Below are 16,576 nucleotides of genomic sequence, written 5' to 3'. Positions count from 1 at the left end.
ATGAGTTAGTATCATGTAATTAATTGATCAATCAACAAGCATTTCCTGAGTATAGAGGACAGGAAACACTTCTGGCTCTCAAGGGTCTTCTGTTCTAGAGGAGAAATGGCTCCCTGAGAGCCACAACTGTTTCAATTTTGTGGCTGTCAGCACCTAGCACAGTGCCTGGCACACAATAGGTGATTAATAAATGCTTTATTGATGGATTGAAATAACAACGATTTTTTTTTTTTGGTTGGATGGTGTGGGGGAGATGAGATTCATCCACTCACACAGAGACCTGTGAAATCCTGGTGGGGAATTACAAAATACACAGAGAATAAAAACAAGTAAATATGAGGGAGAGGTATTATCAATTGTTGAGGTTCAGGAGAGTTCTGATGTAGGAAGGGTTTAGAAATTCTAAGAGGCAAAAGGGAGAATGCAATCCAGACATGTGTGACTGGGCTGTAGGGTGTGTGTGTGTGTGTGTGTGTGTGTGTGTGTGTGTGTGTGTGTGAGAGAGAGAGACAGAGACAGAGACAGAGACAGATACAGATACAGAGACGAAGACATACAGAGAGAGACAGAGACAGAGAGAGATAGGAGATCTGGGAGAAGGAATTATGGATTAAGTCTGGAAAAGTAAGTTGTAGCCGTAGAGTGAAGGGCTTTAAATGTCAAACAGAACAGTTTATATTTGATCCTAAAAGAGACAGTCAATAAACATTTATTAAATGCCTACTATGTGCCCGGCATTCCATTAAACACAACGGGGAGCCAGTGGAGCTTTCTGAGCCCAGGAGCACAGGTGTCTTGTGTAAACAAAGTATTCACCATCCAAACTGTATTGTATGATCATTAAATAAATGCATTTGTATTCTAATTTATACAACTTAATTAAAAAATCTCCCAGGACTCATCCTAAATTTGAAGGGTCATTTGCATATATTAAATCACCTTAAAATGACCCAGGAAGGTAGAACTGCTCTCTCATATTCCAAAGACGCCCCAAGTACACCAGGTTTCTCTATTTTTTAAAAAATAAACTACAGAAAATTCTCCAAATCTCCGTTACACATTGGGGGGGGGGGGGAAGGGGGCTAAGGTATCGCTAAACCAAGGAGCTAAGATTTCTAAGATGTGGAAACTTCCCTCCCCTCCCATGCAATCATCTGTTAACGTAGTGGATGTTTTAGGGAAGAGGAGAGAGGGGATAATCACTGCTGCACCCTCAGTTGCTTCATTCGATAGTTATTTGAGGGAGAGCTTGTGGCCTGCCCAAGGTCACATAGCTAAAACTCTTTAAGAGGTGGAGTTGAACCCAGACCTGCTTCCTTTAAAAATGAAAAATTTTATTTTCAGTTCTAAATTTGCTATCCAACCCCATCGTTGAGAAGGCAAGAAAAATAAAGCCAATTACAAATTTTGTGTGTGTGTGTGTGTATGTGTGTGTGTGTGTGTGTGTGTGTATGGCAAAACAAATGTCTTCATTAATCATGTTTGAAGAAAGAAACAGAAGAACCCTGCTCTTCTTGATTCCAAATCTAGCACTTTGTGGAGGAGGAAGAGGAGGAGGAGGAGGAAGGGGAAGAGAAAGGGGAGGAGGAGGAAGACCACACTATATCACACTACATCACACTACCTCTCCTATCCTAGGGAAGTGCTGGGTAATGATCACCTCATACCTTGCTTCTACTCATTTCAGAAGAGATCAAAAAAGTTCATGCCACAGTTCATGCTAAAAGTTCACCCTAAAATGTTTCCTTATTAAGAAATTACATCTGGTTCCCAAAAAAAGGCAATCACCTATTTGCATACAAAACAAGTTAGTCTTTCATCCTGGGTTCCCCTTTCAAAAAAAAGATTGCAGGAAAAAAAATTGGGCTCTGCCACCTATTCCCATATCTGAGTGATTCAATTTTTCTTGTAGCACTCAGACCTCTGCTATGGAAATGCTGTTTCTCTGACCTTATCGCCTCTCCTCCAGCATCTTTTGTAGTCAGCCTTGCCCTCCTTTATCAATGTCCTCTTAATATAGGCCCTGCTCATTCAATCAGTGCTTCACAACAGTGCCTGGCACTGAGTAGGTGCTTAATAATTATTGACTGAATGACCAGTGTTCTAAAGCCTATAATTTACCTTTATGTTGTGGGGGGGGGAGAATGTTTGTTGAGTTCATTAATAATATAAATGAGGAAGGAAAGAAAGAGCATAGAAGAGTCAAAGCTTAGAAGTTTTCTTTACATAAAAATGATATGCTGGTAAGAAATAATTCTTAGCTATTCATTGCAATCCTAGACTGAAAGGAAGCTCAGAGATCAAGCAAGAAAAGACCTCTGTGCTATAGCCCTTTTGAAAACCCCTTACATAGATTTCCTCCTTTTACCCTCAAAATAACCCAGTGTAGTATTATTCTCATTTTCAAGAAGAGGAAATTTAAACTCTTTTTTTGGTGTGTGTTTATTTTGTGTTTTAGGAGGAAGGGGGAAGCAATTGTGGTTAAGTGACTTGCCCAGGGTCACACAACTAGTAAATGTCTGAGGCCAGATTTGAACTCAGATTTTGAACTGATTCTAGGCCTGGGGCTCTATGAAATTAAAACTCTTAAGTGATTTGCCTGATCGCATGAAATAGCTCAAGTAGAATTTGAACCTCACTGTCTACTGAATCAAAATCTGCTGTTTTTTCTACAGATCAAACTTCTATTTGGAATCATGGACAATGCCTCCAACATTCCTAATGACTGGTCATCTGGTCTCTGTTTGAAGACAATGGTAATAATAATAATAATAACAATGACAATTATGTAGCACTTTATGATTTGCACCTATACCTTATTTGATTCTCCCAACAAGCCTATAAAGAGGCGCTGTTAACACCTCTATTTTACAGACGAGAAAACTAAGGCTTGAAGTTAAGTGACTTAGCCAGGGTCATAAGGCTACTAAGTGACTGAAGCAGTAGGTGAACTCAGCTCTTCTTGAGTCCAAATCCATCCTTTTATCTACTCTACCAAATGCTTCAGATTTCCATTGGTAGGGAATTCTTACAGTCCCACTTTATCCTTCTGCCCCTTGGCTATGCCATTTGGAGAATAACTGATTGTTACTAAATTTTCACCTCTGTTGAGTTGGAACCTGTGTGTGGACCATTAACTTCCACTCACTGTTCCAAATTCTGCCCTTTGGAGTTAAGCAAAGTATGTTTAATCTCTTGTCTTCCATATGACAACCATTTGCTAGCCTAATTCCAATTACTGAAAAAAAAAAGAAATCAGGGAGTAAAGGAAAGAGGAAAACAAACATTGATAAGCACTTACTATGTACTTGGTATATAGAAATCTTCTCTAGCTGAGGGGGTACAAGGAAGGTTTCTCATAAAAGAGGTGACAACTAGGGTGTGCCTCGAAGGAAGGGATGGATTTTAGTATGTAAGGATGTGGAAGGCTTCCATTCCTGACTTGATTAATTCAAACCATTTTCCAGAGAATCACATCACTAGGTTGGTGAAATTCCCTTCTTGGGAAGAGGCTCACGCCTTGACAAATGGCAACCCTGGGTCACCTCTGGAACAAGTTTATCCTTCTTCAAGAGGACAGCCCTTCAAATACTTGACAGCTTTCAGGCTCCTGCCTCACAACATCTTGCGCCGCCGCCACCACCACCACCACCCCCCAGCCTTAAAATAATAAGATCATGGCCCTTGAGCTGGAATGGACAACTTTTCTTCAATTTAAATATTCCCAGTTCCTTCAACCAAGCTTCTTATGGCATGGCTTTAAAATCCTTCACTATCCATATTGTTTTTCTTTGGACATATTTCAGGATATCCATATTTTCCCTAGGATGTGTTGACAAGAACTGAGCATAATTTTCCAGATGGGGTATGATCAAGCCAGTCCATTTGGACCTCCTAACTCTCCTACCACAGAGAAACAATTGCCCTCTTCAAGAAAAATTTAAACCACTGACAAAGACAAGCTAAGATGTCTGCTAGATTTTAGAGTTGCCCCTCACCAAGTTACTTCTCTTAAGAATTGTATTAGGTGTAGAAATATGTTTAATGTGATTGTACATATACAGCCTATATCAGACTGCTTTCCATCTTGGGGAGGAGGGAGGGAAGGGAGGGAGGGTGGGTGGGAGAAAAAAATTTGGAACTAAAAATCCTGTGAAAACAGATGTGGAAAACTACCCTTACATGTAACTGGAAATAATAAAATACTTAAAAAATATATTAATTGTATTAGGGGCAGGTAGGTGGGGCAGTGGATAAAGCACCAGCCCTGGATTCAGGAGGACCTGAGTTCAAATCTGGACTCAGACACTTGACACTTACTAGCTGTGTGACCCTGGGCAAGTCACTTAACCTTCATTGCCCTGGGGGGGGGGGAGTTGCAGTAATTTTTTGGACTTCCTACCCTACTGCCTTTTAGAAACATTTGAGCTTATCAGCTAGCAAGGATCATTCCTTAGTTCCCTGGGGTCTTGATCTCTTCTGAATAGGGTAGAATTCAAGGTCTTTCCACAGGAATTGTTACCCTGCCTCCTCAATTCCTCCCCTTCCCACCCCAACTGCTGAGCCTGGGTACATTTCACTGGGCTTGCCCTTGGTGTCAAAATTATTGGTTTTGGCTCTGATTAAAATGGATAAAATCATACTAGAGTATAGACAAGGTTAGCATGGACTTTTTCATCAAATCCTGATAGAGTGAAACTAGAGGACAATTCTTAAAGGTTGTAACAAATAAAAAGAAGCAGAGTTGTGTATATGAGGTAGCAAATGCATGGTACTCATTGACCTCAAAGGTGTTAAGGCTGAAAGTGTAAAGAATGATAACTGACATTCATATAATGCTTGAAAGTTTGCAGTGTTTTGTACATATGATTTTTTTTTTTTGGAACTTCACAACGATCCTCATACGTGTTATTCTCATTTTACTAATGAAGAAACTGAGGCTCAGAGAGGTGTAAGAATTTGCTCATGGTCACCCAGAAATAGGGGTTTAGACATTAAGTCTTTCCATCAGAGGCTGCCATTACATGGCACCATGCTGTCTCAACAGGCATACCTAGTTTTAGGAATGAGAGAGCCAGCAGAAGATATGACCGAGGGAGGGTGGAAATTTGGCTTTATCCTTGCACTGTCAGAGGCAATAGATGGTCTAGGTCACTATCTATTTCCTTATTAAAGGTGCTTCATATCATTACAATGTAAGTTCCTTGAGGGCATAGGATCCTTTCTGTCTCTAGATGGCCAGAATTTAGCACAGTGTCCTGTATATAATTTTAATAATTTTAATTTAATCAATTTTGTTGATGATTACTACAAAATTGATGCAAAGGAAGATAATCCTACCCCGTAACCCTCCTCCTTGCCCCATATCCCAGCAAACCCCGGTCTCCTGAAGAGAGAATAATACTGGGTTAGATGAGCACCAGAATTGTGACCAAATGACAGTTCTCTTCCAAGGAAACTAAACCTACTCGAGAGGATGAACACAATCAGGGTAGGTTTCTCCTTCAGGAAGGAAGTTCTAGAATAATTCACTTGAGAAAGCAACTGAGTCATGGAGAAGGCTACCTTATTCCAGGAGGAATAACTTTCCTTCCCAAACGCAGAGGACAAACCAGGGAACAGACTTTTTTTTTTTTTTAAACCAGGCATTTCTCACACTTGCTAATGAATTTGACACTTGTGAAACATAAACAGGAAGCGGGAATTCTCCAAAGCAAAGTGAAGGAAATTCATGCCCTCTTATGTCGTCAATGTGTGCATTCCAGTCCTCAGGCAATGCCCAAGAATCACAGCCATAACTGGGAGAAAGCTCAGAGACAATAATAATTATAACAATTTAAGCAACAGCTGCATTTTGAAGTGTACAAAACCCCTGACATACACGATCTCATTTAAGCTTCGGAACAATCCCGACAGGCAGGTAGGTGCTACGGGGATCATCCCCATTTGACAGATGAGGGAACGGAGGTGAAGTGATTTGCTCACATAGTCCGGCCACTAAATTATAAGGGGCAGGATTTGAACCCTAGTTTTCCTTGACTCTGGGTCCAGCCTTTTAATTACTATACCTGCTGGTTTTTCCCAAACTGTGGCCTGTGAGAGGCTTAAGGGACTTGTTTAAGTAAGGTCACAGGGAGTCAGAGGCCAAGCCTGTACTCCACACTTCTCTGGTACCTACAGAACTAGGGCTAGCCTTAGTACTGAACCCAAATGGAGGCCTATGTATCACAAGTACTGACCTCATTTACCTTGCCTTCTAAGCTTTTTATAGGATTATAAGATTTGAAACTGGAAGAGACACCTAAGATCATCCTCAGTCAGATAGGTCATTCCCTCCTAAATCTGGGTACCCAGCAGCCAGGGGTCTGACCTGAGGATACAATAAAGAAACGTACTGTCATCTCTCAAACACCTATCCAATCGGGCCACAGGTCCCTGAAATCCCTCAAATTCAGTTTCATCTCTAGTCTCTACCTTCTCTCCTTTCACACTTAAAAATAAAAAACCCGGAGCTGCTAAGAGCGGCTAAGCTCGACTGATTTGAGTTTCCTTTCATCTGAGCAAAAGGTATGGAAATTTGGGACTTTCGCACAAACTAAATCCTTTGGGGTAGGGACGAGGTCATTAAATGAAGATTTTGTCTGGCCCAGGATGGGGGAAGGGCAACTTAGAGGAAAAGGACTGTGCCCCTCCAAGTCCGAAGCCCCAGGAATCCCTGCAAACTGCAAGCCGGAGCCCACGTTTCTCCCTCTTAGGATTCTGGCTAACCCCGCGCACATTTCCTCTCTCTTGTCCTTTGGGGCAGCCAGCCAGGAATCCTCCCCAGAACGGTCCTGAGGACTTGATATAGGTGGCAGGAGATCAGGTGGGGGGGCCACCCGCCCCATTCTCATGGGCGTACATAGACCAGGCTGGGGGTTCCTGAGTGACTTGGGTCTGGCGACCCTTTTCCTTCTGCTTCCTGGCCCCGGTGTCCTAGCACCGGGAGGGCCCCGTGCCAGGTGAGGGCCAGCCGAGGTGCACGGCAGCCCAAGAGAACTTGGCAAGAACAGAGTGCCCCTGCCAAGTCACCGTCGGGATCTGCGTGGGACTCGGCCCGGAGCCCTGGACTGGCCACCAGGAAGCTGCGGAGAGGCTCCAGTCCGGGGAGGATGGGGGGGGGGGGGACAGCTAGCTGGCTTTCCCAGCCGGCCACGTGAAGGTTCACGCCCCGCGCTCCTGCTGGGAGCAGCCGCGGTTGTGTAACGTCGGCTGCACGGGAGGGGGGAGGGCATGGCAGGATGGCAAAGCGGATTCCCCTCCCTCCCCCGTGCCCCCGCCCTCCCCGTGCTCCCGCAGCCCCGCTGAGGGCAGCCGGGCATCCGAACGGAGGACTGGGGGACGCGGCTGCGTGCGGGGCGCGCCCCCGGGGGCAGGGCGCAGTGGCCGCACTCGGCCATCAGGTGCAGCCGGCATGCTCGGCGGCGGCCTCGGCTGCCCTTGAGGCTGGAGCGCTGCCCGTTCCGTGATGCGAGTCCCGGCTGAGCTGTTCCAGTGGGGTGACATCCGCCCCTCCCCTCGGCCCCTCCCCACGCCGGGCAATTCCTGGACTCCGGGTGGAGGAGGACAGGACGGAAAGAAACCAAAGCCCCTGGGGCAGGGAGGCTGGGTGCCCCCCCTCCCGGCTCGGTTCCTCCTGGAGCGGAGGGGGTGGGGGGAGCGGAGGGCGGGGGAGGAAGCGGGCTGGCTGGGAGAGAGGGGATATTCCTCTCCCAGCTTGAGTCAGACACAGGCAGGCGGATCTGGCCATTCCTCCCCCCCCCCCCCCCGCCCCGCTCCCCGGAGACTGGAACTTACTTCATTTCCCTAGGGCAGGTTCGCCCACACGGCCAAAGCCAGACCTCCCCCCTCCCCCCGCCTGCCTGCTAGGACGCCCCCCCGGGGGCTGGGACCCGGACGTACCCCACCCCCCTTCGGGTAAAGACAGCCGCCTCAGACACCAGGGTGCAGGGGGGAAGCGGGAAGGGGGGGGGGTGCGATCAGGCTGGGGGCGAGGAAAGGAGGATGTGTGTGTGTCGGGGGAGGGCTCCCTTTCAGCAGCCCAAGCGTTGTCCAACACGTGAGCCTCATGTGATGGAGAGGAGGGGAAGGTGGCGGGGAGGGAGGTGCAGGGGGAGGGGGGCGGGGGCAGGTCGCTCCTTCCCTCCCCGGCAGCAACCAGACGTGCCTGGAGTCACAGGGTGGAACACGTAGCTCCAATCCACCCACTCGCTCACATTTAACCCAGCCTGCAGCCTCCCAATTACTCCTCGGATCAGCCCCCCTCCCCTCCACCACCAACCAGCCTCCCCCCTCCCCCCCCCACTTCTCCTTCCCTCCCTCTGTCCCTCCCTCCCCACCAGCTCATTCACTTGGCTCGCACGGTCCAGACGTCGCAGGGAGAACAGAAAGACAGTCTGTGCGGGCAGACAAACCCGAGCAAGAGGCAAAGAGGGGGACTCCTGCACGCTGCGAGCTGAGCCGCGAGCATCCCTCCCTGCGCACCTCCAGCCGCAACCCGGCGCATCTGCCTCTCCCCGAGCTCCCTCGGCTTCAGACCTGGGACTTCCAGTATCCGGGAGAAAGAAATCAAGAGACTTCTTGGGGCTCCTGCGACTTAAGTGAGGGGGGGCAGATCCCACGGCCGCCCGCTCCGCGAGTCCCAGACAAACAGGGCATTAAGTTTTCCGCGCCATCGCCGTGCCATGGAAAGGATCACCAGCGCCCAGCCGCCCCCCGCCTGCCTGGGCAAAGTGCCGGGACTGGAGCCCACAGGGTAAGGAAGTTCGGAGGCACGGCGCCCCGCTGCCAGCCGCGCTCCCCCGAGGAGTGCGGGGTGCGGGCCAGACGGGATGGCCCTGGGATCCCGGTGTCCCCAAGCAGCCTCTTCCCCAGATGCCCCTTCAGTCCATTCAGTTCCCTTTCCCCTGGGTCGCCCCAGACTTGACCTCCTCTGTCCCCTCAACTCTGGCTCAGCTCCGGCGCATCCTGAGCTGTTGCCCAAGAGAATGGACGATGCACGGCTCTCCCCCTCTTTCCCTCGTTCATTCTGCATCCTGTTTGCTTTCCCTGCAGGATGGATTTTGCCCACATGTACCCAGTGTACAAACCCAGGAGGGGATTAAAAAGGAGCGAGGACAATAAGGTAAGAACAGATCTTGTGCCGCCACCCCAATCCCCGACGCGCCCCCCCTCCGAATCCTCCCCCAGCTCCCACCGTTAGAGTTTCAATGAAAAGTGTAGTCCCGGCTCGGGTAGGAGAGGAAGAAGGAAGAGAAGACAGCGAGGGGATCGGGACCGGGCCAACCCGGGACCATATTTCCGGGGTTACCCTGGGTCTCCCCGGCTGCCCTCAGAGCATGACTGTGTCCCCGGGAACCCACTGACTGTCCCCTTGCCCGGGTTGCCCACAGTCCCCTTTGCCTTTCAGGAGACCTATAAATTGCCGCACCGACTGATCGAGAAGAAAAGACGTGATCGGATTAATGAGTGCATCGCCCAATTGAAAGACCTCTTACCCGAACATCTCAAACTTACTGTAAGTGAAAACCTGGACTCTCTCCAAACTCTGCTCGCCGGGGAGGGCGGGCGGGCGGGTGGCTGGTGCGCAGGTTTCCCCGCCGCCGTCTTCAGGTACCGCTCGGTACTGCAGCTCCGATGTTGCCCCCCGGAGTAGCTTGGCGGCTCTGGTCCCCTCAGTCTGCATCCTACCTGGTTTGGAAGCTTCGCTTTCCACCAGAGAACGGGGAGTGGTAAAGGACGCGTTGGAAAGAGACTCCGGCCCGGGCTTTGTGAAAGCTTTTTACCTCAATTTAGGCTTTTTTCCTCCTGGGGCATTAGAAACTCGGGCTTTTTCAGAGTTCACAGACTTTATTTGCTAGCCCATTGCGCCCCCAATTTACCCTTAGGAGAAGCCGCAAGGTGGGAAGGATGCTTTCTTCACTATTTTATATGAATCTCCCCTGGGTCAGATGCTTTTGTCATTTTGGAACTGAAGCCTGTAGGACTCCCAGGTTTTAGGGCGCTGGGGTCTGGGAGGAAAGAGAAGGGAAGGAACCAGGCTTGGGGTTTGGGGTTTTATTTTAAACCAGGAAGTTTTTTAAAGGGAAGGAAATCTCCTCGGGAAAGCCGTTTTGGCTTCCCTTCTGTTAGAACTCCCCCTCTGGTTTGACACCACTGCAGAGAAACGTTATCTCTGGATTCCCCTGAGTTAAGGTCAGGGTACCAGCCGGGGCTGGAGAAACAGATCTGTCAAATGCTTTCTCTTGAGGCATGTCACTGCTCCTAAAATACCTCTGAGCATAGCTGTCACCTCCTTTTTTATCTTTTAGTTATGGTTGTGCGTTTCTAAAGCAGCATTCAGAAATGCCAGCCTAACCCAAAGTAACACGGGAAGGGAGAGGACAGCCTCTCGCTGCTAAGCTGCTTCCACAGACAGGGGCTCACCCCGTTCCTTTTTTTTTTTTTTCCAGACCTTGGGTCACTTGGAGAAGGCTGTGGTTCTTGAGCTTACCTTGAAGCATGTGAAAGCACTCACCAACCTGATTGAACAGCAACAACAGAAGATTGTGGCTCTTCAGAGCGGCTTACAGGCCGGTGAGGACTCAAGCTTGCTTGGCTCTCAGCAGGTTTAGTGAAAGGAAAGATTTAGTTTCAACATCTGTTGTAAGGACATCTCTGCGACAATTACTCGCTCACATTGGTGTGGGCCCTGCCATTTTATCTTTCCTAAAAGGACAAGTTTTCATCTAAGAATCTATTATGCCACCTGACATGAATACAAATTAGTGGAATGGTGCAATACTTAACGTACCCCTTTTTGCTTTATTGTCTTGGGGACTGGGAACTTTCTTTAAATACTAAAGTAACTACCTAGTACCCACTGGAACTTCTGACATTTTTTTTCTATTTGGCTTCATCTCCCTATTATTTTGAAAATACTTTATTTAGTTACTTTTGGAGGGGGGGGTGTCTTAAGAATCTCAAGTCACAGTTCCCTCGATCACTTGAGAGAAGACTGCTGGCATACACTTGTTCTTGATTTATTCATTCTCTTATCACTGTGTGTGGCATAAGCCTGCGCCTGGCAGTCGTACAAGAACAATTTTCCATTCGTTTGTGCTGTTCCTTGAAGAGCCACTAGGCATGTTGGTGGAGTTAGGAAATATGATTAGAGCACCCAAGTTTAGTTGTCCATTTTTATTGATTTCCAAAAAGCAGTTGGAAGGGCTCTTCCAGTCTTGTACCTTCCAAGTAATAATATTTAGGTTTATAAGTCAGTTTTGACATCTTTTCCCTTCCTCTATTATGACCTCATTCTCCCATAGTCATTTTGAAAGCTCATCTAAGGATGACCCTTAAAGTGTCAGTTTTGGGATTTGGAACAGATCACAACAATTCTCCTTCAGTTTTTTGTCTGTTTTGTTTTTCATGTTTCAATTAGGGGTATAAATATTTTATTATCTACTGGGAAAGTGGATGAACAGCATGAAGATTTAGGACATTTACAGATAAGGAGAAGCATTTTTGTTTGCTATGGGATGAGCCATTGAAAAAAAGTTTTCTTTGGGTTAATATGTCCAACCTATTAATACATGAGAAGCTGAACAGTCACTGTCCACAAAGAAATTAGTATCCATGGGATCTTGTATTTAAAACTGGAGAAGCCTAGGAGGTTACCTCATTCAACCCCCACATTTTACAGATGAGAAAACTTCCCAAGAGAAGGGAGGTGACTTGTCCAAGGTCACAAAGGTATAAATGGAAGATCGAGGGTTCAAACTGACATCCTCTAGACCCAGCATTCTTTCTACTGTACTACCCAGCCCATCGCCTTATGTTAGGGGGTTCTTATATTAACTAGTTGAGTTGCTTCCTTTGGTGAACGGACCTAGGGTAGGCACCCTTCTAAAATTTCTTCCCTTTTTTGTTTTCCCCAGGTGAGCTATCCTCGAGAAACCTTGATGCCAGCCAGGAGATGTTCTGCTCTGGTTTCCAAACATGTGCCAGGGAGGTGCTGCAGTACCTGGCAAAGCATGAAAGTAGTCGGGATCTGAAGTCTTCGCAACTCGTCAGTCACCTCCACCGAATGGTCTCTGAGGTCCTGCAGGGCGGAGCTGTCCACAAGCCTAGCGATCCCACCCCCAAAATGATGGACTTCAAAGAGAAGCCCAGCTCCCTGACCAAAGGCACTGAAGGGCACGGGAAAAACTGTGTCCCGGTAATCCAAAGGACTTTTGCCCATTCGAGTGGTGAGCAGAGTGGAAGCGATACAGACACTGACAGTGGTTATGGAGGCGAGCTGGAGAAAAGTGACTCTAAAGCTGACCAGCAGTATTTTAAAAATGATAACGAACATAAATACCCACTGGGAGAAAGAGTAAGCGCCATTAAACAAGAATCTGAAGACCCACCTGCAAAAAAGACCAGACTAGAAATGTCTGACAGGGAAAGCCATTTTAGCAGTGATATTATTGGGTCTTCTTTTCTGGGCCCTCACCCTCACCAGCCTCCCTTCTGCCTGCCTTTTTATTTGATCCCACCATCAGCGACAGCCTATCTGCCAATGTTGGAGAAGTGCTGGTACCCCACCTCTGTCCCAGTCTTGTACCCTGGGCTCCCTGCTTCAGCTGCAGCTCTCACTGGCTTCATGAACCCAGAGAAGATCCCGCCTCCTTTGCTGATGCCCCAAAGACTCCCTTCTCCATTGCCACCCCATTCCTCCATCGACTCTTCAGCTCTGCTCCAGGCTCTGAAGCAGATCCCACCTTTAAACTTGGAAACCAAAGACTAAACCCAGTGTGACCCCTGACCTCTTTTGTTTTGCTTCTTAAAAAAAAAAAAGTCTAATGAGACTGAGTTTATATCCAGATTAAACAGAGGTGTGGAGGTTAGGTGGTGTGTGAGTGTGTGTGTGTGTGTGTGTGTGTGTGTGTGTGAGTGGGTTATTGTACACAAGTATAGGACTTGGAAACCTCCTTTGGCTCCAGCAGTCAGAAAGCTTAGGGAAAACATGAAGGATGGACCTAGGTTAACATATGTAGGGGTTGGCTTGTTTGGCATCATTTTGTTTAAATAAAACCTCCCAGATTTTACCACCCAGAGAAAACAGCCCACTGAAAACAGAGTCAACTGAATTATTCAAAACTGTGACTTCTGTTCGGTTTATCCAGATTTAAATTTGGGAGAGAGGGCTACGGGGTAGGGTTTTTTAAAACTTTTTTTTTTTTTGGTGAACTGGAATATGGTACTTTCATGTGAGGACTTGGACAAAGCACAGCTCCCCACCAGGCCCACAGCTTGAGACGGACTTATTCCACCCCACCCATCTCTCAGTATTTTTCCGTGTGACTCAAACACAAAAGGGCAGTCAGTCTTAGTACTGGCGTTTTGTTCATCTCCATCCAAAGCTGTAAAGTAGCCCCCCATGGCGTTGTCCCCGAGGATTTCTGGGAAGACTTGAGATGGCTTTCTCTCCACACCTTGGCCTTGAATGAGTACAGAGCATAGTTGCTGCTTAAGCTGTATATGTAATTATCTAATTAAGGAACTAAATGTGCCCTGTTGGACAGCCTGACCCACCAGAAGAACGAGTGAGGAGTGTTCCTCCAGACTTCTCTGGCACCTGATTTTTTGTCTTCTTTTTGCAACTGCTGCACAGGTGTCTGAGGTACGGGAGAGCAGAGGGCTGCTTAAATTACGTAGAGTGTTTATCAATCAGGGCATGAATTGCTACCCTTAAAGAGCAAATTTGAATATAGTTTATTTTTTCCGTTGAAAACTCCTGCTAATCGTCTTAGCCCCCTCAACTGCCTGACCACCCGTAGACCAGATTGTTTCTGCAGTGATAGTGCCCCTGTCTGATGGCTTATAACTGTCCTTTAACTGAAAAAAAAAAGCATATCTCCTTAGTTAAAAAAAAATTGTGTCCAGAGTAAATGTTTTCTGAATTGTCTGTCTATGACTGCACCAGCTATTGAATGCACTATGCCTGATTGTGTTCTAACTTCTTTTGGGGTCTAAAGTTATTGCCTTATTTGTAAAACTGTTATAAATATATATTATATATAAATATATTAAAAAGTAAAATGTTTAAGATGTTTATTTGTATAATTACTTGATCAAAACAAGTGAGAAACATGAATGTATTTCTGTTTTCAGAGAGAAGAATAATTTTCTCTAGAGAGAGGTACAGTGTTTATATTTTGGAACCTCCTTGAAGGTGTAAAATTGTAAATATTTTTATCTAATGAGTAAATGTTAAGTAGTCGTTTTAAAATACTTAATAAAATAATCCTTTTCCTGTGGAAGATAAGGTTGGTCTCCTGTGTTCTTTGAATATTGAGTTTACAGGAGAGAGCCATTGGTGGGCCAGATGTTACATGTAACTGACATTTTCCTTTCTTTTTAGGTCACAAATGGTTAACTCTCAGAATATAATTCACTTTTCACATGCACAGTGTTAAGTCAGAAGAGCTTAGTCAACTTGATAGGTAAATATTTGGTTTCCTTTTTTTTTTTAACTGACTCTAGCTGGTATTTCATAGTCACTCTCTCTTGGTGCCAAGCAAAGATTTCTTTTCTTTTTCAGCATGAGTTAAAGCCCTGTAGAAAAGAGAGCTAGAGTCACTCAGCAGAATGTCCTGAGAAGTTTTGAACAGGGCAAGACCCTTAATAGCATGGGGCTTCATCAACAACGATTATGAAATATTAACTGATGTTGAGAATGAGGCTCATTCTCATTTTCTAACTTTCAGAGCAGGGGCTGATAGATTGACCGTGTCCAGCAAAAAGTACTGGAGGAAACCTTTCCTAATTATGTTACATCCTTCCTGAACTTCCTGAGATTGGGTGTGTTGGTGTGTGAATGAATATTGGCGGCGTTGCTTAGTCATAGATGCTTAAAAAAAAAAAAAAAAGACACAAGGCAAGTATGTTGAACAGTGGGCAGAATAACTCCTGGGCACAGATTGAGGTTGGAGCCGTTGGCTTTATGGGTTTTTAACCAGAGGCCGAGTACCTTTGTATTAATCTTCAGCATTCCTGGCTGAGGTTAATCAGTAGAATGGGTTCTAAATGTTTGGTTAGATGCACTCTGATGGCTAGGCTGCCCCACACCCTCCAGCTTGTAAAGTAGTCTGCCAGACAGAAGCTTCACCTCCCATGCAGTGAAAATGACCTCAGGGATCTGAAATCCAGGCAAAAAACCCCACGCCACCTGACCAGACACGGCTTGTCATGGCTGTTCTCTCCAAATGTCACCTTCTCTCTGTCTCCTCCACAGCCTCCTGATGAAGCAGCAAGAGTAGGGAAGCTTCCCCTCAATAAAACCGGGATGGAAACATTCTGAATGTCATTATTCTCCCACTTAAAATATTCATGGAGGAATCCGAGAGGTTTAGTGTAGTGGAAAGAGCTTCGGGGACCGGAAGTCAGCAGATTGGTCCCAGCCCAGCTAATGTGTGACCTTGGGCAAGTCACTCATCTTCTCTGGCTCTGGTTTTTGACTTAACTGCAAAATGAGGGGATTGGTATCGAGATGATTTCAGAAAGTCTCTCGCTGTTCTGAGTTTCTGATTCTAGGAGAGCCTTAAGGGACATTGCTTTCTGCCTAGCTGAAGAGTTTCCCCAGGGTAAACAGAATTGGTTTAATGGCTTACCTCTGCATGCTAAGCACCTAAGGCAGAAACTGTTTACATCATTATTTGCCGGGCAAGTGAGTGTGCAGGATCGCTCTCTAAGATTTTGTGCAACAGTGGAGATAAAGACGGATCACAAATCTAAAGCCATTTACTACAACCCCCTCAATTTTATGGAGGAGGAAACTGAGACCCAGGGAAATTAAGTCATTTGCCCAAGGCCTCAAGAGCTTGTAAATTGCAGAGGTGAGTTTTGAACCCAAATCTTTTGACCCCAGATCCAGTGTTCTTCCCACTGTAACCATTTCCACCTCGGCTTTGGTGAAAGGAGTCATTGGGTCTCCCTCGGGAAAGTGATCGTCATAGCATTAACAGCCCAGAGTTAGGGTGGTAGGGACCGACGTGGGTAAGTGAAGAAACAGAAGCACTTTGCCTTCCATCCCGTTACCATCCAGAGTGGAAAACTGGGGTGACTGGCTTAGGTACAGGCACTTTGGTGGTACATAGCCTCCTAAGCCCCACCCTACCTCCCACTCCCTGAATTCTGGGCAATGACTCAGGAAGGCAGGTGGTTTGGCCAGTGACTCAGGGAGGCAGCTGGTTGGGGAGGGGGGGAGGGGAGGAATGGATGGGTGAAGGTGGTTTCACCAGCTAGTACTAAAAAAGGACTTGAGGCTCCTATATGCACAAAAATCAGCCCCATAGAGTCCTCCCTCCCCCATCACTACCTACTTTCCACACAATCCTCCCCCCAGGCTTCATACTGCTAGTTTGTGACTTTCTCTCCCTTCAAAGGTTGCCCTTTATGCTTATTAGAATAATTTTTATCTAGGAAAAGAATGTTGGTGAGAGAGTGTAAGGGTGGAGGCCTAGCTCCCAGGGTCCTGGACACTCTAGCCCTCCCTGTGATATTCCCCTCC

The 16,576-nt window shown here is 46.7% G+C and overlaps 1 protein-coding gene across 1 annotated transcript; it reads left to right on the top strand.

Moving 5' to 3' along the window:
• The first annotated feature begins 8,328 nt into the window (after window positions 1-8,328).
• Window positions 8,329-14,110, top strand: BHLHE40 (basic helix-loop-helix family member e40). The gene is made up of 5 exons (XM_043975426.1): window positions 8,329-8,794; window positions 9,094-9,163; window positions 9,449-9,556; window positions 10,491-10,614; window positions 11,958-14,110. The coding sequence occupies exons 1-5, from the start codon at window positions 8,724-8,726 to the stop codon at window positions 12,809-12,811; spliced, it is 1,227 nt and encodes a 408-aa protein (XP_043831361.1). The 5' UTR covers window positions 8,329-8,723; the 3' UTR covers window positions 12,812-14,110.
• The last annotated feature ends 2,466 nt before the right edge of the window (window positions 14,111-16,576 follow it).

The sequence above is a fragment of the Dromiciops gliroides genome, chromosome 1 (assembly GCF_019393635.1).
Source record: "Dromiciops gliroides isolate mDroGli1 chromosome 1, mDroGli1.pri, whole genome shotgun sequence".
NCBI classification, from domain to species: domain Eukaryota; kingdom Metazoa; phylum Chordata; class Mammalia; order Microbiotheria; family Microbiotheriidae; genus Dromiciops; species Dromiciops gliroides.
The sequence above is the reverse complement of the archived record's forward strand: the minus strand, read 5'-3'. Positions and strand labels throughout refer to the sequence as shown.

Coding starts and splice junctions, on each gene's coding strand:
- BHLHE40 (XM_043975426.1), top strand. CDS start 8,724: ATGGAAAGGATCACCAGCGCCCAGCCGCCCCCCGCCTGCCTGGGCAAA. Junction 8,795..9,093: donor CCGGGACTGGAGCCCACAGG/GTAAGGAAGTTC, acceptor CTTTCCCTGCAG/GATGGATTTTGCCCACATGT. Junction 9,557..10,490: donor CCGAACATCTCAAACTTACT/GTAAGTGAAAAC, acceptor TTTTTTTTCCAG/ACCTTGGGTCACTTGGAGAA.